Source organism: Anopheles nili, chromosome 3 (genome assembly GCF_943737925.1).
Source record: "Anopheles nili chromosome 3, idAnoNiliSN_F5_01, whole genome shotgun sequence".
Lineage (NCBI taxonomy): Eukaryota > Metazoa > Arthropoda > Insecta > Diptera > Culicidae > Anopheles > Anopheles nili.
Genome location: NC_071292.1, coordinates 68,516,731 through 68,539,148, shown reverse-complemented (window position 1 = coordinate 68,539,148; position 22,418 = coordinate 68,516,731). Strand labels below are relative to the sequence as shown.

General features: G+C 46.4%; 6 protein-coding genes across 7 annotated transcripts; 5 read left to right on the top strand and 1 right to left on the bottom strand.

Annotated features, from left to right (window-relative positions):
• Positions 1-247: 247 nt before the first annotated feature.
• LOC128725313 (uncharacterized) lies at positions 248-4,200 on the top strand. Its single transcript, XM_053819047.1, has 5 exons — positions 248-355; positions 423-1,284; positions 1,347-2,059; positions 2,118-3,479; positions 3,541-4,200. The coding sequence occupies exons 1-5, from the start codon at positions 263-265 to the stop codon at positions 4,198-4,200; spliced, it is 3,690 nt and encodes a 1,229-aa protein (XP_053675022.1). The 5' UTR covers positions 248-262.
• Positions 4,201-5,125: 925 nt separating this feature from the next.
• LOC128727148 (xanthine dehydrogenase/oxidase-like) lies at positions 5,126-10,626 on the top strand. 2 transcript variants are annotated; one of them, XM_053821022.1, is made up of 6 exons: positions 5,126-5,174; positions 6,450-6,622; positions 6,690-7,551; positions 7,614-8,320; positions 8,397-9,752; positions 9,857-10,626. In XM_053821022.1, exons 1-6 carry the CDS (start codon positions 5,126-5,128, stop codon positions 10,514-10,516), a joined length of 3,807 nt encoding a protein of 1,268 aa, XP_053676997.1. In that variant the 3' UTR covers positions 10,517-10,626. The 2 variants fall into 2 exon arrangements, with proteins under 2 accessions (XP_053676997.1, XP_053676996.1); XM_053821021.1 differs by lacking the exon at positions 5,126-5,174 and adding an exon at positions 6,246-6,285.
• A 779-nt stretch (positions 10,627-11,405) lies between these two features.
• LOC128725236 (aldehyde oxidase 3-like) lies at positions 11,406-15,736 on the top strand. The gene is made up of 6 exons (XM_053818961.1): positions 11,406-11,445; positions 11,670-11,842; positions 11,907-12,444; positions 12,507-12,830; positions 12,899-15,550; positions 15,639-15,736. Exons 1-6 carry the CDS (start codon positions 11,406-11,408, stop codon positions 15,713-15,715), a joined length of 3,804 nt encoding a protein of 1,267 aa, XP_053674936.1. The 3' UTR covers positions 15,716-15,736.
• Positions 15,737-15,953: 217 nt separating this feature from the next.
• LOC128726070 (esterase B1-like) lies at positions 15,954-17,556 on the bottom strand. Its single transcript, XM_053819851.1, has 5 exons — positions 17,418-17,556; positions 16,959-17,350; positions 16,542-16,886; positions 16,219-16,473; positions 15,954-16,164 (listed from the first exon to the last, which is right to left on the bottom strand). The coding sequence occupies exons 1-5, from the start codon at positions 17,539-17,541 to the stop codon at positions 15,964-15,966; spliced, it is 1,317 nt and encodes a 438-aa protein (XP_053675826.1). The 5' UTR covers positions 17,542-17,556; the 3' UTR covers positions 15,954-15,963.
• A 1,260-nt stretch (positions 17,557-18,816) lies between these two features.
• On the top strand, positions 18,817-21,016 carry LOC128726674 (esterase B1-like). The gene is made up of 4 exons (XM_053820495.1): positions 18,817-18,957; positions 19,387-19,524; positions 19,605-20,147; positions 20,216-21,016. Exons 1-4 carry the CDS (start codon positions 18,817-18,819, stop codon positions 21,014-21,016), a joined length of 1,623 nt encoding a protein of 540 aa, XP_053676470.1.
• A 239-nt stretch (positions 21,017-21,255) lies between these two features.
• Positions 21,256-22,339, top strand: LOC128725251 (charged multivesicular body protein 6-A). The gene is made up of 4 exons (XM_053818980.1): positions 21,256-21,419; positions 21,490-21,599; positions 21,666-22,096; positions 22,179-22,339. Exons 1-4 carry the CDS (start codon positions 21,348-21,350, stop codon positions 22,217-22,219), a joined length of 654 nt encoding a protein of 217 aa, XP_053674955.1. The 5' UTR covers positions 21,256-21,347; the 3' UTR covers positions 22,220-22,339.
• The last annotated feature ends 79 nt before the right edge of the window (positions 22,340-22,418 follow it).

Here is a 22,418-nt window from a genome sequence, read left to right as displayed (position 1 = left end):
ACACTTGACATACGACGAGTTATTTATAATTTTAACTGGTATAAGAGCAGCACGGAGACATGCGAGATAATTAGTGCGCTCGCAATGTTTACAGTAAACGGAACGCTGTATGATGGCAAGTTGATACATATCTATTTATTTTATACTTCATCTAACTGTGTTACTAACTATAAATATTCTAGTACGTGCTACTGTGCCCGAAATAAAAACATCATTAAACACCTTCATCCGTAACCATGCGCATCTTAGTGGAACTAAGTTTATGTGCCTGGAAGGAGGCTGTGGTGCTTGCGTCGTCAGTTTGAGCGGCGTTCATCCGGTCACCGGAGATGTCTTCTCGTATGCTGTCAACTCCGTAAGCACTTCTCCTTTTTTCCCCTATCAGATTTTCATTCACGTCTTCTTCAATCTAACCCTTACAGTGTCTGTTTCCTGTGCTCGCATGCCATGGAATGGATGTTACGACTGTCGAGGGCATCGGAGACAAACAGAGCGGATATCATGCCACCCAAAAACTGCTGGCCCACTTCAACGGTACGCAGTGTGGCTACTGCTCGCCTGGCATGGTCATGAACATGTACAGTCTGCTTGAGGCGAAAAAAGGACAGGTCACCATGGAGGAGATTGAAAACTCCTTCGGCGGAAACATCTGCCGTTGTACCGGCTACCGTCCTATCCTTGACGCATTTAAGGCCATGGCTGTCGACGCCGATACCAAGCTCAAGCAGAAATGCCAGGATATCGAGGATCTTACCAAAATCTGCCCCAAAACGGGTTCGGCGTGCGCTGGAAAATGTGCCAGTGCTGCTAGCAAGAACGGACCCAAAAAAGGACTTCATATGAGTTTCGATGAAGAACAAGAATGGCACAAGGTGTACAATGTGAGCGACATCTTTGCCATCTTCGAAAGCATTGGAGACAAACCCTACACGCTTATTGGAGGAAACACCGCTCATGGTGTGTACCGACGGGACGAAGCGATCCGTGTCTTCATCGACGTCAATGCTGTCCAGGAGTTGCGTGCTAATTCGGTTGGAAGCTCCGTTACCATCGGAGCAGGTACTTCGCTGACCGAGCTGATGGAACTATTGGCCAACACGGCAAAGCAGAACAACAATTTCTCCTATTTCGAACACATGATCCGTCACATTGATTTGATAGCAAACGTTCCGGTTCGCAACACTGGAACCATCGCGGGAAACCTCAGCATCAAGAACCAACATCGAGAGTTTCCTTCCGATTTGTACCTTATCCTCGAGGCTGCTGACGCTAAGCTGACCATTCGTAAGTTTTCCTACCCCAAAAGCTTCGAACTATGCATGATTGATCTTTCAATTCGTTTTCAGTGGAGTCCCAAGGAAAAACATCCACCGTTCGACCGTCCGAGTATGTGGCTATGGACATGAAAAAGAAACTGCTCTTGAATGTCATTCTGCCTCCTCTGTATCCTTCTACCAACGTTTATCGCTCATTCAAGATCATGCCCCGTGCACAAAACGCACACGCGTACGTCAACGGTGCGTTCCTGCTCAAGCTCGACGGATCTAACATCCTCTCGAGCAACATTTGCTTCGGAGGAATCGATCCGCAATTCACGCATGCCGTCAAGACGGAAGCATTTCTGAAGGGCAAGGACCTCCTGACCAACGAGACCACTCAGGAGGCCCTCAAAATCCTCGCCAGTGAGCTGAACCCCGACTGGGTACTTCCCGACGCAGCTCCAGAATATAGGAAGAATCTGGCCCTATCTTTGTTCTACAAGTTTGTGCTCAATATCGCTCCGGAATTGAACGCATCCATCAAGCACGAATATATATCCGGTGCAGCTATGTTGCATCGCACTGTTTCATCTGGCACACAAGAGTACATCAAACAACAAATGCATGAACCTTGGTCTTTAGCTGGAAAAGTTCCAAAAATTGAAGGTTTACTGCAGGCATCAGGCGAAGCGAAGTACGTCAATGATCTACCGATTTTTCCAGGACAACTATATGGTGCCTTCGTGCTTGGCACCAAAGTGCATGCGGAAATTGTTTCGATTGATACTAAGCAAGCACTTGTAGGTATGTTTTGCATGCTATCTCGTTTATGTATTCATATATTGTTCTCTCCTGTAGCAACAACCAGGTGTGGTAGCCTTCTACACTGCGAAGGACATTCCTGGTAGCAACGATTTCATGCCAATTAAATCAGAGTTTACACCTAACGTAGAGCAAGTGTTCTGTGATAGACGTATCCTTTATCATGGGCAGCCAATAGGCTTGATGGTTGCAGACAGCTTTACCGCCGCCCAGAGAGCAGCAGCTGCGGTCCTCATCAATTACTCAACCGACACTACCGAACCTATTTACCCGACCGTGAAGGACATCGTAAATGCTGATGCTAACGACCGAACCGTCAACATAGATTATGGGTTCGATGGACCAAATTGCAACGATGTACACGCAGGGCCTACGATACGCGTTACAGGGTCGTTTGAATCCGGTGGTCAATACCACTACACAATGGAGACGCAAACGTGCATTTGCCTGCCACTAGAAGACGGCATGGAAGTACACACGGCAACGCAAGCAATTACCCAGACCCAAATTGCGATAGCACAGATGCTTGGAGTTCCACAAAACAGTCTGCTTATTTACGTACGCCGCATCGGCGGCAGTTACGGTGGAAAGGCTTCACGGGCCGTACAGATTGCTTGCGCATGTGCACTAGCTTGTCATCTGACGAAACGACCCATCCGTTTGGTGATGACTATGGAATCAAACATGGCCGCCATTGGGAAACGGCACGGCATTGTCTCTCAATACAACGTTGATGTCACCAAGCAGGGCAAAATTTTAAAACTTCACAATGAGTTCCTGCACGACGCCGGTTCTAACACGAACGAAGCTCCAGATTATATGCGAGGATACTATGGAAATTGTTACGCAAAGGACGGTTGGACCGTGGTCTCAAAAACCGCTCGAACGGATTCGGCCAGTAACACGTGGTGCCGTGCGCCTGGTTCAACAGAAGCGTACGCTATGATCGAATCGATCATGGAACATATAGCATTCGTAACGGATTCCGATCCTCTCGACGTGCGACTAGCAAACATGCCGGACACTTCTGAAATGCGTCCCCTCCTGGAAAGCTTCCGCATTGATACCGAGTTCGACAGACGACGTGAGGATATCGATCGCTTTAATGCGGAACATCGTTGGAAAAAGCGTGGCATTGCTATTGTCCCGATGAAGTATCCTGTGGCGTACTTCGGCACACTGCATGCGCTCGTATCGGTGTACCATACTGACGGATCTGTAGCGATCACGCACGGTGGCGTTGAAATGGGTCAAGGCATCAATACCAGAGCGCTCCAAGTGGCTGCCAAAGTGCTAGGCATTCCGGTTGAGAAAATAAGCATCAAACCGAGCTGTAATCTTACCGCACCTAATGATTTCTGCACCCAGGCTAGCATCACCAGTGAAGCGGTGGCGCACGTGAGTATCTGATCCCATAAAGAATTATGCCGGGTGTCCTTACTCGTGTGTCTTATTATAGGCTGTGCTGTTAGCTTGTAACACGCTGCTTGATCGTATCAAACCAGTTCGGCAGAGTTTTCCAAACGCTAGCTGGGAACAACTCACTCAGCAGTGTCACCAGCAGGGTGTGGATCTTTGTGCGACTGCTTTCTACAACGGAGTCAACCTACCAGGATACAACGTTTGGGCACTTAGCTGTGCAGAGATTGAGTTGGACGTTCTTACCGGCAACGTGCTGTTGCATCGAGTCGACATTCTAGAGGATGCAGGTCAAACCATCAACCCAGAGATCGAGATCGGTCAGATCGAGGGAGCGTTCATGATGGGCATCGGGTTGTATCTTACGGAAGCACTCATCTACGATCATACCACGGGTGAGCTGCTCACGAATCGATCTTGGAACTATCGCCCACCAGGTGCGAAGGACATACCAGTTGACTTTCGCGTACGACTACTGCAAAACACCATACTCCCGACCGGGGTCCAGCGATCGAAAGCCACTGGCGAACCGGCCGTCAACATGTCAATCGTGGTTCTATTCGCTTTAAGGTACGCCATTAATGCGGCACGTTTCGATGCGAAAGCACCAAGGCAGTGGATATCGTTAGGATCTCCTTGCACGCCGGATAAAATTTTCGAGCATCTTGGCAATACATGCAATCAATATTTGCTTCATTAGGATAACAGTTATCTGATTAGAAACGTTTCACAAATGGTTATCCGTTTCTTTATTTCAAAAGGAAAAAAAATAATTTAAAGGAAAAAAATTAATAAAAAGAATTGCATTTGAAATAGAAGTATATAAAACAACTTTTCATCAATGAATTGATTGTAAAAGTTTAAAGAATGTATGCCGTAGTAAACTGTCAATTCATTATGCCTGAGCGCGAACGAAAGAATAGTATCCCGTATTTCAGTCTCAACAGTGCGCCTCCCAGTTTGTTTCGCACTGTATTACATCAAACAGAAATAGAAACTAATCAAACTATAAAAAAGGCATGTCTGTCTAATCACCCTTCGCCGCGAACCAACACACGCGGCTACTTCCTGAATCAGTTCCCGCGCGGGTTATTCACTTTACCGGCACGCCGCCTGCTTCGACACGCTTGTGGTGGTTTAGATGTTTAGATGAGAGAGCTGAGAGAAGTTTAAGGTGAGAGCAAACGTGTCTCTCCAACCGACATCCATGCTGCTCGGAAAAGACCTACCCCCGTTGTTCTCAACGCAAATCAACCCCTAAAATATGTTCGCTCGCGTGCGGCACGACTTCTAATACTCTAAAATACAAATTACAACCAAAATATGCGTGTCGATAAAAAAAGCCAATGGTAATGTGTGTATTTTTCTTCATGGTTACTGAATGTGTAGAAAATGCGTGCTGTATTCCTTTCGGCGGCACTACACCATCGACACAACCGCGTGCTGTGGAGAGTTTCGATCGCGTGTTCGCGTCAAAATCCGCGACCACGACCTTGTACTTTAGTTGCCGCACCACAGAGCAGCTGAAAACTGGGACCAATCTTTGGGCGGCTGGAACCTTTTTTTGTTCGAAACATTCATTCATTCAATTCTTATTGACGCTGCTCTCAAGTGTTAGCCGTGCAATGGTTCTGCTGGAGATCAGTTTCGCGATCAACGGAAAGAAGTACAACGGTGAGTGGTGAGACAACTTTTCATAGATGAAACCTGCATGAGATGGCAGAAATGGACCAATGGGAGGAGGTCATATTTTATTTTTATTTTCAACAACACTTTTTCTATGAGTCATGTTGGACGCATTCTCAAAGCATGATCGATTAGATATGTGTTTAGACCATTTTTTGAACATTTAACATAAAACGTCTTTTTTCTTTATTGCCTTGAAAGAAGAACAAGTCTCAGTACATATCGTATTTCTATGTAATGTTTACAAACACAAAACATCGTAATAGATAAGTTTAGATTTCATTCACATGATAACTTAAGTGCACTACAAATTATATCTCCTAGTGCTCAGTCATTTATCGTGCAGCTAGTGCACTTAAATTCAATGGCACAGTAAATAGATCCCTTAGTTGGAATAATAACAAAAAGAACAATCCAACGGTGGATTCAGTAAATGAATCAGATTCAGCAACGGTTCTGGAAGTGGCGTATTTCAAAGTGTTGCAAGGCAGATATCATCTATTACCGAACAAATGGTACAACGGCAGATCTACCGGTGGTCGAGGGTGCTCCGTCCCATGCTACTATTACGTTGGATGTTCACGCCCTCACACCCATTCCGTCCACAATAATTGTTCAAGGTGACGGAGCACTTTTTTGCAGTGGAATCAACTTGATAACGTCGCGTGCGGTGCGATTTGTCGCGAATCTGGCCTGCGTACTGGCGGAATCTTCGCGGAAGCTCGTCACTCGCTCACGATCAGTCGTAGTGAGCGTATCGCTGCGGTGCTTCCATCCTCCAGTGAATTGTTAAAAGTCAATCTAGTACCCATTTTTTATTGTTGCGTGTCATTGGAACTACTGCGTTCGAAAAATTCCATCACGATAAGAATTCACTAAGTTCCGGAATCATTTGCGGAATCAAACGCGGGTTTCTGCTAGATTTGTCTTTACAAAAACTGTACCGTGTTGTGAATTGCAAAGGTCCGTTAAGCGTTTTGCTACTGTTCTGTCTGCTGTTGTGTAATTACCTGGTTACAAAACGACAATCTAACTGTCGGTTCTAATATCAGCTCAATGATGGAGGTGTTTTTCACTATCAATGCGAAACCTTATCAAAGTGAGTATCGTACTTTTGGTCTAATTTAACGGACATCCACAGATAAGCAAAGGTGGCAGCACACATTTGAAAGACACAAAAAAAGGTTGCATGAGCAATTTTATAACCATACGCTAGAAGCTTATGAAGCAGTGATATTAACATGCAATATTGATATTTTCCAGTCAACTCGAAGAGTGTCCCGGTGGATACCTCTTTGAACACCTTCATCCGTAACCATGCGCATCTTAGTGGAACTAAGTTTATGTGCCTGGAAGGAGGCTGTGGTGCTTGCGTCGTCAATTTGAGTGGCGTTCATCCGGTCACCGGAGATGTCTTCTCCTATGCTGTCAACTCCGTAAGCACTTCTCCTTTTTTCCCCTATCAGCTTTTCATTCACATCTTCTTCAATCCAACCCTTACAGTGTTTGTTTCCAGTGCTCGCATGCCATGGAATGGATGTTACAACTGTCGAGGGCATCGGAGACAAGCAGAGCGGATATCATGCCACCCAAAAGCTGCTGGCCCACTTCAACGGTACGCAGTGTGGCTACTGCTCGCCTGGCATGGTCATGAACATGTACAGTCTGCTTGAGGCGAAAAAAGGACAGGTCACCATGGAGGAGATCGAAAACTCCTTTGGCGGAAACATCTGCCGTTGTACCGGCTACCGTCCGATCCTCGACGCATTCAAGGCCATGGCTGTTGACGCCGATCCCAAGCTCAAGCAGAAATGCCAGGATATCGAGGATCTTACCAAAATCTGCCCCAAAACGGGTTCGGCGTGCGCTGGAAAATGTGCCAGTGCTGCTACCAAGAACGGACCCAAAAAAGGACTTCATATGAGTTTCGATGAAGAACAAGAATGGCACAAGGTGTACAATGTGAGTGACATCTTTGCCATCTTCGAAAGCATTGGAGACAAACCGTACACGCTTATTGGAGGAAACACCGCTCATGGTGTGTACCGACGGGACGAAGCGATCCGTGTCTTCATCGACGTCAATGCTGTCCAGGAGTTGCGTGCCAATTCGGTTGGAAGCTCCGTTACCATCGGAGCAGGTACTTCGCTGACCGAGCTGATGGAACTATTGGCCAACACGGCAAAGCAGAACAACAATTTCTCCTATTTCGAACACATGATCCGTCACATTGATTTGATAGCAAACGTTCCGGTTCGCAACACTGGAACCATCGCGGGAAACCTCAGCATCAAGAACCAACATCGAGAGTTTCCTTCCGATTTGTACCTTATCCTCGAAGCTGCTGACGCTAAGCTGACCATTCGTAAGTTTTCCTTCCCCAAATGCTTCGAACTATGCATGATTGATCTTTCAATTCGTTTTCAGTGGAGTCCCAAGGAAAAACATCCACCGTTCGACCATCCGAGTATGTGGCTATGGACATGAAAAAGAAGCTGCTCTTGAATGTCATTCTGCCTCCTCTGTATCCTTCTACCAACGTTTATCGCTCATTCAAGATCATGCCCCGTGCACAAAACGCACACGCGTACGTCAACGGTGCGTTCCTGCTCAAGCTCGACGGATCTAACATCCTCTCGAGCAACATTTGCTTCGGAGGAATCGATCCGCAATTCACGCATGCCGTCAAGACGGAAGCATTTCTAAAGGGAAAGGACCTCCTGACCAACGAGACCACTCAGGAGGCCCTCAAAATCCTCGCCAGTGAGCTGAACCCCGACTGGGTACTTCCCGACGCAGCTCCAGAATATAGGAAGAATCTGGCCCTATCTTTGTTCTACAAGTTTGTGCTCAATATCGCTCCGGAATTGAACGCATCCGTCAAGAACGAATTCAAGTCTGGTGGAACGGTTCTCGAGCGTCCTCTTTCTTCTGGTACCCAGTCTTTCGATACCATCAAGGACAACTGGCCGCTTACTAAGAATATTCCTAAGATCGAGGGATTATTGCAAACATCGGGTGAGGCTAAATACGCCAACGATCTCCCCATGTTTCCCAACGAGCTGTATGCCGCGTTTGTCTTGGGAACGGAGTCTCAGACGAAAATTATCGATATCGATGCTTCGGAGGCGCTGGTATGTGTCTGAATGCCACCCTCTCTTACAATGGTTTGCCCCCTCTCTTACAATGTAAAATTTTCATCTCTTTTAGAAAATTCCCGGTGTCGTTGCCTTCTTCTCGGCGAAGGACATCCCTGGAGAGAATAATTTTATGAACTTCAAGGGTTTTATGGGTCCACATAACGAGGAAATATTCTGCAGCGAGAAAGTGCTCTATCACGGCCAACCGATAGGACTTGTGGTAGCCGATACCTTCAACCTGGCCAACCGAGCCAGCAAGTTAGTGAAGGTTCAGTACGAGAAAACGTCAGTCACCCGTTTTCCAACCGTTAAAGATGTGCTGCTTGCCAAGGCCAACGATCGTCTGCACGAGATGCCATATAGCACGCTCGGTGAGGAGTTTGAGGCTGCCCCTGAAGGTCCGATCAAGGTGAAAGGTCGCTTCGAAATCGGAGGCCAATACCATTACACCATGGAAACGCAAACCAGCGTGTGCATTCCGATCGAGGACGGTATGGATGTGTATTCGGCCACCCAGTGGATTGATTTCACACAAATCGCCATATCCAAGATGCTGAACGTTCCTGAGAATAGCCTGAATTTGTATGTTCGCCGTCTCGGTGGAGGATACGGTAGTAAGGGAACCAGGGCCACCTTGGTAGCTTGTGCGGCAGCTCTGGCAGCGCACAAGACACGTCGACCCGTGCGTTTGGTGATGACACTCGAGGCCAACATGGAAGCAATCGGTAAGCGGTACGGAGTCATCTCCAACTACGAGGTGGACGTCGAGAAGGATGGCAAAATTACGAAGCTGCACAATGAGTACGTCCACGACTTTGGATCGTGCTTGAACGAGTCCATGGGACACTGTGCCGAGTTTTTCCGCAATTGCTACGACAATAAAGCGTGGAAGACGGTGGCTAAGGCGGCCGTTACGGACTCGGCCAGTAACACGTGGTGTCGCGCTCCTGGTACGACGGAGGGCATTGCTATGGTGGAAACCATCATGGAGCATGTAGCCCACGCTACCGGACTGGATCCGCTGGACGTACGTATGGCTAACATGCCAAAGGACTTGAAAATGTACGAGTTGATGCCTCAGTTCCGCGCGGATGTTAAGTATGACATGCGCAAAAAGCAAATAGCGCAGTTTAATCGCGAAAACCGCTGGAAGAAACGTGGCCTTGCCATCACGCCCATGCGTTACCCGTTAGGTTACTTTGGAAATATTCATGCGCTTGTTTCGATCTACCACACGGACGGGACCGTGGTCATCACGCACGGTGGCATTGAAATGGGTCAGGGTATGAACACGAAGGTTGCCCAGGTCGCCGCCTATGTGCTGGGTATTCCGATGGAAAAAATTAGCATCAAACCGTCGGCCAACATGACGTCACCGAACGCTATCTGTACCGGCGGAAGTATGACCAGCGAGACCGTCTGCTTTGTAAGTGTTATGATCCTTGGTTTGATTAGAATAAAAATGACAAACGAAGAAAAGAGATAGAGTGCTTGAAAGGAAACAATTAAAACCCTGTTCTCTAATTGCAGGCGGTAAAGAAGGCGTGCGAAATCCTGTTAGAGCGCATGCAGCCAATCCGAGAGGAGATGAAGGACGCATCCTGGGAGACGATCGTAGAGAATAGTTACTACAAAAATGTGGACCTCTGTGCGATCTACATGTACAAGGCATCGGACTTGCAGCCATACATCATCTGGGGTCTGACTTGCACCGAGGTGGAGATCGACGTGCTGACCGGCAACGTTCAGCTGCGTCGTGTTGACATCCTGGAGGATACCGGCGAGAGCTTGAGCCCCGGTATTGACGTCGGTCAGGTGGAGGGTGCGTTTATCATGGGTGTCGGTTATTATCTGACTGAGGCGCTCATTTATGATCCACAAACGGGTGCCCTGTTGACGAACCGTACCTGGACATACAAGCCACCAGGAGCTAAGGATATCCCGATTGACTTCCGGGTGCGCTTCCTGCAGAACAGCAGCAACGCTACCGGTGTACTGCGCTCGAAAGCCACCGGTGAACCGGCGATGAACATGACCATTTCCGTGCTTTGTGCTCTGCGCAATGCAGTACTAGCAGCTCGCACGGATGCAGGTTTGCCAAACGAATGGGTGCCGATGGGGGCTCCATCTACGCCGGATCAGGTGTATCTGATGGCGGGTAACTCCGTGGAACAATATCTACTGAATTAATGTATTACTTCCGCATTAACATATATAAAAGCGCTCGATTGCGTAGTTTGTTGTCTAGTAAATGGTACGAGGGTATGTTATGGTAATTGTATGAACTTGCGATTTTATAACCCAATAAAGAAATCGTTTTGTAAATAATTTGTTGTGCATTCGAATTCGATAGACGTTTTTTTGTGTTTATTTTATCTTCCTTAGCACTGTGAATTAAATGCAAGTCGAATTTTCTACCCCAAACGAGCTTATATTTTCACTTCATCTTAGGAAACTCGATCCGATTTCAATTTTTAAAGATAATACAGTTTGCTTAGAGTTACATTTACTCAGAGCACTATTCAAAACGTTTCCTCTAACAGAACACAAAAATGGTGTTATTTCCCACGCTCCGTAACGGGCGTTTCCCATAATTTTGCTCTTCGACATAGCTAACCCCACCATAAATTAAAACCTGCCAAATGTCCAATCATCTCCAATCATATTTGCCAACTGGTTGAAACACGCCCGGCGAACCGGTTGGTGAAGAACGCAACGCAATCGCCGATGATTTGAATTATGCTCACGTGGAAACAATGCCGTCGATAGCACCAACACGGCCGCGTAAGTGAGCGCGAATCGCGCGCGGTTCGCGCAAATAAAAGAAAAGACCACCACGTGAAGCTGCGTGCGAGCGACATCGCCATTTGATAAGGAACTGCGCGCTCGAGCTCCCGCACTATAAAACGCTCGCAATCCGCGAACCCGCGTCGAGAGAAACCACAGGTTTAGTCTCTCGTTAGCTTTCGAATCGTTCGAATCGCCTACTCGGTGCCATTCGAAAAAAAAACACATTGTGCCCGTACGCTCTAACTTAGAACGCGATCGTTAGGCCACGCGCCTGAGAAACCAAACAACCATGCAGATAGTGTTCACCATCAACGGGAAGGTGCATAAAGGTGCGCACGAATCGAATCTTATCTTGCTGCGATAAATCGCTCGATGGTTTGTCTTCCACGGTGGTGATAAAATATTGTTCATGAAAGGGTGGTTAGATAATTTTGTGTGCGTGTGATCGAAGGGGTTATGGTGAAAAATCTCATATACACTGAATAAGCCCCACTGTGTTATTGCATGTTTTTTTTAATTCCATTTTTCTGTTCCTCCTGATGTCCTTCCTCAGTGAACAGTGGTACTGTACCGGTTGACACCTCGTTGGGAACCTTTCTGCGGTACCATGTCCAGCTCAAAGGCACCAAGTTCATGTGTCGCGAGGGTGGCTGTGGGGCTTGTATCGTCAACATCAGCGGACAACACCCGGTCACGAAGGAGATCACATCGCGGGCCGTAAATTCGGTACGAATCGTGCAAACCCCAAGTGGCTGTGGTACCTAAGCTAATGTTGATTGTCCACTTGTAGTGTCTCTACCCATTGTTCTCCTGCAATGGGTTAGATATCGTGACGATCGAGGGTGTTGGTAACAAGCTAAAGGGCTATCATGCTACGCAGCGTCGACTAGCGCACTTCAACGGAACCCAGTGCGGATTCTGCTCACCCGGGATGGTCATGAACATGTACAGCCTGCTGGAGACGAAGAACGGTCAGGTCACCATGGAGGAGGTTGAGAATTCGTTCGGTGGTAACATCTGCCGTTGCACCGGCTATCGGGCAATACTGGATGCGTTCAAATCATTGGCTGTGGATGCAACTCCAGCGCTGTTGGCTGCCTGTCAGGATATTGAGGACGTGCCACGGATCTGTTCGAAAAGCCAGGAAGGAAAACCATGCACCGGGGTATGCTCGATGGCGGCCCAATGCGAGGAAGCTAACGACATTCATTTAACGTTTGCTGGGGATCGCGAGTGGTATAAGGTGGATAATGTGCAGACGATCTTCAGAATCTTCGAGAAGATCGGTACACGATCGTACATGCTAGTGGCCGGCAACACTGGCACAGGTAGGTCGCTAAAATTCCTCATTTCTTGCCATACTTTTAACGCCTATGCCGTCGATTTGCAGGCGTATACCGTCGACCGGATGACCTGGAGGTCTTTATCGACATAAGCTCTGTAGCGGATTTGCGCGTTAACTACTTCAATGATGCAATGGTCATCGGTGCAAACGTTACACTGTCCGAGCTCATGGAGATCCTGAATGAGGCCAGTACCACAAACGGATACGAGTATTGTCGTGAAATTGTGAAACACCTCGACTTGATCGCCAATGTGCCGGTACGAAACGTGGGTACCATCGCCGGTAACCTTAGCATAAAGCACAAGCACCGGGAGTTTCCCTCCGATGTATATCTGTTGCTGGAAGGAGTAGGCGCCCGTTTGACGATCGGTAAAGTGTTAGCTGAAGAAGATGAATAAGCTGATCTACCCACTGACACGTGTTATTTTCATTTTTAGCCTCCTCAACCACCTCTACAAAGATCGTTACGGTGGAAGAATATCTGTCGATGAATATGAGCAAACGAATCATCCTAAATCTGCTGTTGTATCCGCTGGATCCTGCCCACTACGTTCTACGCACTTACAAAATAATGCCACGGGCACAAAATGCACACGCGTACGTGAATGCTGTTTTTCTGCTGCAATTTCAAACGTCCGAGTTACGGACCGCATCGATCTGCTACGGTGGTATCACACCAGGCTTTACGCACGCCGTTCAACTGGAGAGTTTCCTTGTCGGGAAGGACATTTTCCAGGAGTCTACGTTTGAGGCGGCACTTGAATTGCTAGGTAACACAATCACACCCAACTTCGAAGCACCCGATGCTACGCCGGAGTACCGCAAACAGCTCACGTTGGCGTTGTTCTACCGAGCGATCATCAGTATCGCCCAGGAGCGAGGTGTATCGATCAGCCACTTCTATGCCAGCGGAGCAGAACTCCCCAAACGGATGCTTTCCAGTGGTCAACAGTCGTACGACACTATACAAGACAACTGGCCCGTAACGAAAAACATGCCAAAGGTGGAAGGACTATCGCAAACCGCTGGAGAAGCGGACTACACCGATGACATACCAAACCTGCCTGAACAACTTTTTGGAGCGTTCGTACTGGCGACAAAACCACGCACAACTATCCTCCGAGTGGATGCGACCGAAGCCCTTAGCCGTAACGGAGTTGTGGCGTTCTACTCCGCGAAAGACATTCCCGGCACCAACAACTTCATGCCGGTTGAGTTGGGCAACAACGAGGTGGAGGAGATATTCTGCAGCACTCGTGTGCTCTACCACGGTCAACCGATAGGTGTCATATTAGCGGAATCATTCGAAGACGCGTACCGAGCAGCAAAGTTGGTGGATATCGAGTACAGCGAGCAGGACGATCAACCCATTCTACCCACCGTGCAGGATGTGATGAGAGCTGAAGCCACCGATCGCATTCATCCAAGCGATGAGGTTCAAGAGGGCGAAGGATACGCCAGTGGATCCGGGCCGATACGGCTTGAGGGCAGCTTTGATCTGCCGAGCCAATACCACCTTTCGATGGAGACGCAACAGTGCGTCTGCGTACCGATCGATGACGGTATGGACGTGTACAGCTCAACGCAATGGGTTGACATCTGCCAGATAGCGATAGCTCGAGCTCTCTGCATCCCCGAAAATAGCCTTAACTTTCGCATACGTCGGTTGGGTGGTGCATTTGGATCGAAGATATCACGCGCGTCTCAGATCGCTTCCGCTTGTGCTATTGCGGCGCACTTTTCCCAACGTCCGGTGCGGTTGATCATGACCCTCGAAGACAACATGGCGGCGATCGGGAAGCGGTCGGCTTGTGCTAGTCGCTACGAGATCGAGGTTGATGAGCGAGGACGAGTTCAACGATTGTTGAATCGATTCTACCAGGACTCCGGTTGCAGTCTGAACGAACCGGTAGAGAAAGTCACGTTTCTCTTCTATCGCAACTGCTACGACACGAGCCGCTGGAAGGTGCTTGGTCATAGCGTGCTGACGGAGTCGGCTAGCTCCACGTACTGTCGGGGTCCTGGAACGAACGAAGGCATCAGTATGGCCGAGAACCTGATGGAGCATATCGCGCATCGGCTCAAACTTGATCCGCTGGCAGTTCGCATGCAGAATCTCGCCGAAGATAGCAAGATCCGTGAATTGCTGCCGATATTCTCCGCAGACGTCGAGTACGAGACACGTCGGCGTGAGATTGAGCGGTACAATGAGACAAATCGTTGGATCAAACGAGGCATCGCGATCGTACCGATGCGATATCCACAGTACTTCGTCGGAACGCTTCACGCACTGGTGTCGATTTACCACGCGGATGGAACCGTCGCTATCACTTCCGGCGGCATAGATATGGGTCAAGGTGTGAACACAAAAATCACCCAAGTGGCGGCCCGTACCTTGGGTATCCCGGTGAGCATGATTCGGGTGAAAGCGATGGCCAACATAACCTCTCCTAACGCGATCGTATCCGGTGGAAGTATGACAAGTGATGCTGCGTGCTATGCTGTGAAGATGGCCTGCGAGATACTACGCAAACGCATCGATCCAGTACGCGAACGTCATCCTGGCGAGACGTGGGAGACGATCACCCAACGGTGCCATCAGCAGCATGTTGACCTGTGCGCACTGTACCAGTACAATGTGACCGAGATGCAGCACTACGTCGTGTGGGGATTGGCATGTTCCGAGCTCGAAGTGGACATTCTCACCGGCAACGTGCAGATTCGGCGCGTTGACTTGCTCGAAGATGTCGGTGAGAGCATTAGCCCGGGTATCGACATTGGACAGATCGAGGGAGCTTTTGTAATGGGCATTGGGCTGTACTTCACCGAGCAGCTCGTCTACAGTGGCGAGTCCGGTCAGCTGCTCACGAACCGATCCTGGAACTACAAGCCTCCGGGAGCAAAGGATATCCCCGTGGACTTCCGCGTGAAGTTCTTGCAGCGGACACACAACGAAAACTTTGTACTGCGTTCTAAAACTACCGGCGAACCAGCACTAAACATGACTGTTTCGTTACTGTTTGCTCTACGAATGGCCCTAAATTCGGCACGCCAGCAAGCAGGTCTTTCCGACGAGTGGTACCCCATTGGTGAGTGTTGTTTTTTGTGCCAAAAATCTGCTGTTTATATTTTTTCATACCGTATGAACGTATTTTCTTTTTGCTTTTCTTCTCACAGAGGTGCCAGCTACTCCCGAGCAAATATGTCTTCTGGCGGGCACCAAAATCGATCAACTTAAGTTAACGCAGAACTAGACCACGAGTCGATCAAAAGACAACAAAGTATTCAAATACAACTTTATAGTTTACGCAACTATAGAGGTGCTATATGCTATCTACCTACATACACAATCATTTTTCTTATGGGTATTATAACTTGTCAAATAAAATAAATGCATTTCGTTCAATTTTCAATCCCTCGGAAAATTTTTATCGATTTGTATCATTAGAAGCTGTACAGTTAAAACAATAGTTCAAACACTTCAGTATTGCAGCTCAGTCCCTCAGTACAGTTGTTCTTGTTTGTATAATGAATCCCAAAGCTTCATCCGATCAGCCTCGGGAAGGGTAATGTAGCTTAAACCATCGTTGTTAATGTTCAGGCACTTGTAAACTCCCATTTTTTCTCCAACCGGCTCCCATATCGACCCAACTATGCCACCGTTTGGAGTACCTGAAGTGGCGAAATTTGTGAACAGCTCCACCTGTAAAAGGACACTTAAGTCGGTGAACAAACATCCTTTCTACCCACAACTCACCATCGTCCTCATCGTCCTGTGCTCGAACGAATCTGGAGCCGGAACGGGACTGAACACGTTCTTGAACAGATACGAAAGATCGTCAGCATGGGCCGTTCCGCGCACATTGCGATCGCAGAAGTAGATCCGGTAATGGTTGTACGTTTCGGAATCGACCGCAAACCGGTACGCAAACGTTTTTGCCTCCTTCTTGGCACTAATCCTCGAACAGATGGTACGATGCAAACCGTGCCAGAACAGTTTATCCGTCATAAGCTAGTGATGATGAAAAGTGGGCTTAATCGTAGTTTAAATCGAATCAAAGTTCAACGCTGTAATCCTACCGTTAGGTAACCATTGCGGTTTTCAAACGACGGATTCGTATCACCATAGTAGTACTTTTTCAGTCTCTGTCCGTACTCGTGGCACGTTTGGGACGAACGTTCCAGCTCCAATTCCAGCGGTACGAGATACTCGAAATCCTTCAGGTTGTCCATGATGGATGGATTCTCCTTAATGGTGCTTAAGCAAAACAATCCTTCTTCGGAGTTGCCACCGATCAGGATGTCGATCTCGTTACTCCAAGCTTCACGGCACATTTGCAGTGGACTCTTGGGAATGAAGGTTGTTGCCGTGACGTAGGGCTCAACTACTGGCCCAAAGGCAAATAGGATGCGATTTTCCAACTCCTACACGAGCGAAAGGCGTGTTAGAATAATGTCAGGTACCTATGTGTACTACTTGCTGTTTCCATTACTAACATTTGCTGTCAGCAACTGGTCCTGGAACGTGGTGATGTCTTCCGCTGGTGCAGCCAACAGTACTTTAAGCGCTTCCGATTCACCGCCTTGCCCATTCCAGCCCAGCGCCTTGGCCAACCTTTCGCCCATGCCACGCCTCGGCAATGTGGACCAATTGTTCAACGTACACCCGGACATCACAATCGCCCGCTGGAACAGCCTTTTCGAACGATCCGACACCATATGATAGTGGACGGAGCATCCACCGGCACTCTCTCCGAACAGGGTGATGTTGTCAGGATCTCCACCAAAGCGGGCGATGTTGTCACGTACCCAACAAATCGCTACATGCTGATCCTTCAAGCCTCCGTTGCCTGGAATACCCAATTCTTTCGATTCGAATGAAAGAAATCCTGCAAGATAACCATGCCTTTGAATAAGTAAGCTGGTGTGCCTTTATGAAAAGTCATCCTTCTTTACCGAATGCCCCAATGCGATAGTTAAAAGTGACCAAAACGATGTCCTTTTGAATGAGGTAATCCGGTCCGTACATTTCCGTACCGCTGGAACCGCGCATGAATGCCCCACCATGAATCCACAGCATTACGGGAGCCAATTTTGCTGGTTTCAACTAAATTTAAGATAATGTGTGACGAACGACGATTCAATACATATATTTGGGAACAATTTCATGATACATTTCATGTTCATTAGACCATGGGATGTGTCTTTGCTTCGTAACACCAAGATAAGACGCTTCAAACGGTTCCACGAGAGAAGCATGATCAAGCAATAATTATTATCTCTTGCGATTATTTTGAAGCGACGTTGACGGTTGTTAAGTTTGCCAATTGTAAGATGTTGATTTTTTTAACTAATAAACGATATTTCTACAAACGCTACTCACCGTCTTCGTAAAAACATTTATGTATAGATGATCCTCACTGCCAACGATTTTGTTTAATAACTTGTTGAATTGAAACCCACTCGGGCCCTGCTGCGTACAATCCAACGGTTCTGTCCATGGTTCAGGAACCTCCAAATCCTAGTACACCATTTTAAACAAAAAGAATCGAGCATAATCTTCACTAATATTTAAGATATAAATTTTTCTCTAAATCGCCACCTTAAATCGCCTCTCACCGACTGGCGGTTTGCAATAGGGTATCTTTTGAAAGTTGAAGTACTCTACGCCGGTAGTGGCCGTCTTTTTTATGCCTCGAACTGGCCCATAAAGGGTGGACACGATAGATTCAATTTCGCTGCACATTTGAATGCCTTTTTAAACAAGCGGCTTAGATCACGTTTGAAACACTTCTGAGCGTTGGAGCGTTATAGCGATATCCAGCCAATGTATGTGTTTGCTAATTGCAATCTAGTTGCTGATAACACCGGGCAAAGATAAGGGTAGAGAATTGTTTGAATTCATAGTACATAATTAAACATTATCAAGCCAGCCATTGATCATACCTTACCTCCATACCAGCCATTGATCATACCTCCATAGTAAAAAATTTTTTTTGGATACTATTTCCCTATTGTCTATTTATGATTCAATAATTCTCTAATTTACATGGCTATGCATTTATCTACTAGCGATATGTGCAATTGCACTAAATTCCCTAGAGATGCAACAAACGCGAGCAAACATCATGCACTTCACGCACAACAGCTCTTACCAACACGATCACAGTCGACCGCAACTTAACAAAAAGTACATGTTTATCATCTATGCCTTGCCAGTGAGCATTCTGCCGGTGGCCGCCAATAAGATTAGCTGCTTGTAACGTTTCTCTCCGTGATTGTGCTAGGATATTGTGGTTTTTAAGAGCCAGAGTTTAGAAAGTTAATTCGATTTCGGCACTAGAAAGCAGTGAAAATGGGAAAAGTCGATCTAATCGTCAATACCGGGCTTGGCCCGGTCAAGGGAACAACCCGAACTTCGCTCTACGGAACGGAGTACGTCAGTTTTCAGGGAATACCATACGCAAAGCCTCCGGTCGGAGAGCTTAGATTCAAGGTAAGAATTGCAGTTTTAAAAGAAAAGTAAAAAAGGCCAAACATGCACGACCAACAGCTGAAAATATTTGACTATGTACATATTTTTTTTTCAAATACACGGGTTTGCGTGTAAAGGCACATGCGTGGAGGGGTCTAATGATTGAGCAGATTGTATGTTAGCGCATGACGCTTGCCATACTTAAGGTATCAAAAAACGAATGCAATATGCAAGAATAAAATATGAACAAATAAATAAATAAATATAGCAAAAATAGTGCTTAAAACTAGGATTTAAATTTTTTATCCCAAGTATTAGCTGTTAAATTTATCCAGCCGTATTTTTTGTATATTTCGTCCTAGTAAAAATCAGTGTCGCACCAGCAATTTATTATTTCCACAATAATTGCTTTAATCATATCAGTCTTTTGATATTATAATTGTAACATAGGATCCTTCTCCTCCGGAAAACTGGACGGAAGTGCTCGATTGTACATCACAATGTGATCCTTGTTACCATTTAGATCGTCGTGTTAACAAAATCGTCGGCAGTGAAGACAGTTTGAAACTGAACATTTTCACCAAAACGGTAACTAATGCTAGCTACACATTTTCAAAATGCATTTGATGATGTGAATTGAATTAATCATATTTAATTTTTTTGGGTAGATCAAAACACGCCAGCCTCTTCCGGTTATGGTGTACATTTATGGTGGTGGATTTGTCGAAGGAACTAGCGGAACTGAGATCTACGGTCCGGACTACCTCGTTGAGAAGGATATTGTGCTGGTTACGCTAAACTATCGTGTTGGAGCGCTTGGCTTTCTCTGCTGCCAATCACCCGAAGTCGGTGTCCCAGGTAATGCTGGTTTGAAGGACCAAAGGCTTGCGATGGTGTGGGTTCGAGAAAATATTGCATTCTTCGGCGGGGATCCGAATGCGATCACAATATTTGGCCACAGCGCTGGTGGCGCCTCAGTGCAGTACCATACCATTGCGGAAGTGTCGCGGAATTTGTTCCACAGAGCAATTATCATGTCCGGGAGTACTATGTGCGGATGGTCGCTGTCTCCCCAGCGCAATTGGCCCGAGAAGCTTGCGAAAGCCATCGGTTGGCAAGGCGAAGGCGATGAACGAGAAGCACTTGACTTCCTCCGACAAGCCTCACCAGAGGATATCGTTAATCATCAGGAAAATTTGTTTGGTCCTCAGGTTTGTGAATATCCCGATACTATATTTGTTACTACTTACTCGCTGTAACACATCATCTTTACTTCCAGGAGATTCAGGAAGGTGTGCTAACTCCATTTGCTCCGACGATCGAGCCTTATGAAAGCGAAATCTGCTTCATACCCAAATCGCCTCTCGAAATGTCGCGTACAGCGTGGGGAAATGGAATTGACGTAATGATTGGAGGTACCTCCGAAGAGGGCTTGATCCTTTACCAGAAAGTTAAAACGAATCTTCCAGCTGTGCTGCAAAACCCGCACCTATTTGTTGGTAACGTTCCATTCCATTTGCAAATTTCCTTAGAACAACGGATGGCTTTTGGAGAACAGCTAAAACAGCTGTACTATCCAGACACGGTTCCTTCAAAGGAAAATTTGGGGGGATTCATCGACATGGCCACGGACAATATCTTCTGGCACGGTCTTCATCGCACTATTTTATCCCGCTGCCGTCATGAAACCGGTGCGAAAACTTTTGTGTACCGCTTCTGTGTTGACTCTCCTTTTTTTAATCACTACCGCATCCACATGGTTGATGCCAACATGCGCGGAACATCTCATGCAGATGAAATTTCATATTTGTTCTCAAACGTGTTTGCAAAACCATTAGACCACAATTCGTTTGAATATCGCGCAATTCAATACATGGTGGATATATTCGCCAGTTTCGCCGCAAAAAGTGATCCAAACTGTGCAAGCACAGCAAATATTGCGTGGAATGCAGTTCCTAAAACTGCACCACCGTACGACTGTTTGAACATTTCCAACGACGGAGTTCAAGTCATGGAGTTGCCCGAAACAAAGCGAATGAAATTGTGGGATTCTTTTTATGTCAATGATACTCTTTTCTAAAATCGCTTTCATCCAAAATAGTGACTATGTACTCAGTGCTACTTTATAGTAATTTCAAACTGCATTTGCAATAATTGACCGGTAACCATTAGTGCAATAAAAAAGCTGCAGTGTTACTGTATGCACATACCTTGGTTTTTTACAAGAGACATTCGAAAAGTCACAACAAACCACATAAAACCATAACAACACTGACTCATTCCAGGGAGTATCTGAACTATGCGATTGAAAAGGCATATTTCGTGACTTTGCCCAGGTCTACAGCATTTTCAGTAATTTAATTAAGTTTTGGTGTCACTATCCCAGAAACAAGTGTTTTGTTTTAAGCGCGATGGGCAACATTTTCGGAAAAACGAAAACAAAACCCATCAGTCGAGTAACTGATCAAGATAAAGCTGTTCTGGTATGTCATCTCATTTGCTAGAGTAGCATTAAAATGCAAATTAAACACTGATCTACTTTATTTCCTTTAGCAACTGAAACAACAACGCGATAAGCTAAAACAGTATCAAAAACGTATAGAACTATCTTTGGAAAAAGACCGTGAACTGGCGAAGAAATGTTTGGCCAGTGGAAGGAAAGAGTACGTATACATTTGCAATACTTTGTCTTTCTTTTATTAACCTTATGTATCTTTCTCATAAACTAGGCGTGCCAAAACGTTGCTCCGTAAAAAGAAATACCAAGAGAAGTTATTAAGTAACACAGACGCGCAACTAGAAACGTTAGAAAAACTTGCCTCAGATATAGAGTTTGCCCAAGTTGAGGCACAGGTGGTCAGTGGATTGAAGGTGGGCAACGAAGCCTTGAAAAAAGTTAACGAGATCCTGTCCATCGACGAAGTGGAGCAAATCTTAGACGAAACTAGAGAAAGTATCGAGAAACAACAAGAAATTGACGCACTGCTGAATGGTGTGCTCTCGGAAGAGGACGAAGAAGATGTACTAGCTGAGCTGGAAGATCTTATTGGTGCAGATCAACAAAAGGAAATGGAACAAGCGCCTGAAGTAGATATAAGTAATCGTTTGCCCGACGTTCCAAATGATACAGTTATCAAGGAGCAAAAGCGTAAGGAAAAAGGTAAGCGCGAATCGGCAAATTATGTTTAAAATCTTCAACATTTGGTGATATATTGATTTTACTCATTACTGTTATCTGATAGATGCAGCGGGAATGAACAAAAAAGTTGCCTTGGAGGCATAATAAAGGACAGGACTTTAATAAAAAGGTTCCATTATGCTGCCATGATTGCTGGTTTGATTCGCAATCGCGGTTGGTAAAGCCGCTGAAATATGCCTTTCTAATCATTTTATCGTGCGATCTGTGTACATAAATCTAATAAAATAAAATAAAAACATAAATTAAACATTATTATAACGTATCTTTGATTTGTGTATTGATC

Bases quoted from the DNA above. Each gene is read 5' to 3' on its own strand.
- LOC128725313 (XM_053819047.1), top strand. From the start codon at position 263: ATGTGCCTGGAAGGAGGCTGTGGTGCTTGCGTCGTCAGTTTGAGCGGC. The intron at 356-422 runs GTAAGCACTTCT...TAACCCTTACAG, and splicing joins TCTCGTATGCTGTCAACTCC to TGTCTGTTTCCTGTGCTCGC. The intron at 1,285-1,346 runs GTAAGTTTTCCT...ATTCGTTTTCAG, and splicing joins TGACGCTAAGCTGACCATTC to TGGAGTCCCAAGGAAAAACA.
- LOC128727148 (XM_053821022.1), top strand. From the start codon at position 5,126: ATGGTTCTGCTGGAGATCAGTTTCGCGATCAACGGAAAGAAGTACAAC. The intron at 5,175-6,449 runs GTGAGTGGTGAG...GATATTTTCCAG, and splicing joins CAACGGAAAGAAGTACAACG to TCAACTCGAAGAGTGTCCCG. The intron at 9,753-9,856 runs GTAAGTGTTATG...CTCTAATTGCAG, and splicing joins CCAGCGAGACCGTCTGCTTT to GCGGTAAAGAAGGCGTGCGA.
- LOC128725236 (XM_053818961.1), top strand. From the start codon at position 11,406: ATGCAGATAGTGTTCACCATCAACGGGAAGGTGCATAAAG. The intron at 11,446-11,669 runs GTGCGCACGAAT...GTCCTTCCTCAG, and splicing joins CAACGGGAAGGTGCATAAAG to TGAACAGTGGTACTGTACCG. The intron at 11,843-11,906 runs GTACGAATCGTG...GTCCACTTGTAG, and splicing joins CATCGCGGGCCGTAAATTCG to TGTCTCTACCCATTGTTCTC.
- LOC128726070 (XM_053819851.1), bottom strand. From the start codon at position 17,541: ATGCTGTGGATTCATGGTGGGGCATTCATGCGCGGTTCCAGCGGTACG. The intron at 17,351-17,417 runs GTAAAGAAGGAT...GTTATCTTGCAG, and splicing joins CTATCGCATTGGGGCATTCG to GATTTCTTTCATTCGAATCG. The intron at 16,474-16,541 runs GTAGGATTACAG...CATCATCACTAG, and splicing joins ACCGCAATGGTTACCTAACG to CTTATGACGGATAAACTGTT.
- LOC128726674 (XM_053820495.1), top strand. From the start codon at position 18,817: ATGGGAAAAGTCGATCTAATCGTCAATACCGGGCTTGGCCCGGTCAAG. The intron at 18,958-19,386 runs GTAAGAATTGCA...ATTGTAACATAG, and splicing joins TCGGAGAGCTTAGATTCAAG to GATCCTTCTCCTCCGGAAAA. The intron at 19,525-19,604 runs GTAACTAATGCT...TTTTTTGGGTAG, and splicing joins TGAACATTTTCACCAAAACG to ATCAAAACACGCCAGCCTCT.
- LOC128725251 (XM_053818980.1), top strand. From the start codon at position 21,348: ATGGGCAACATTTTCGGAAAAACGAAAACAAAACCCATCAGTCGAGTA. The intron at 21,600-21,665 runs GTACGTATACAT...CTCATAAACTAG, and splicing joins TTGGCCAGTGGAAGGAAAGA to GCGTGCCAAAACGTTGCTCC. The intron at 22,097-22,178 runs GTAAGCGCGAAT...GTTATCTGATAG, and splicing joins GCAAAAGCGTAAGGAAAAAG to ATGCAGCGGGAATGAACAAA.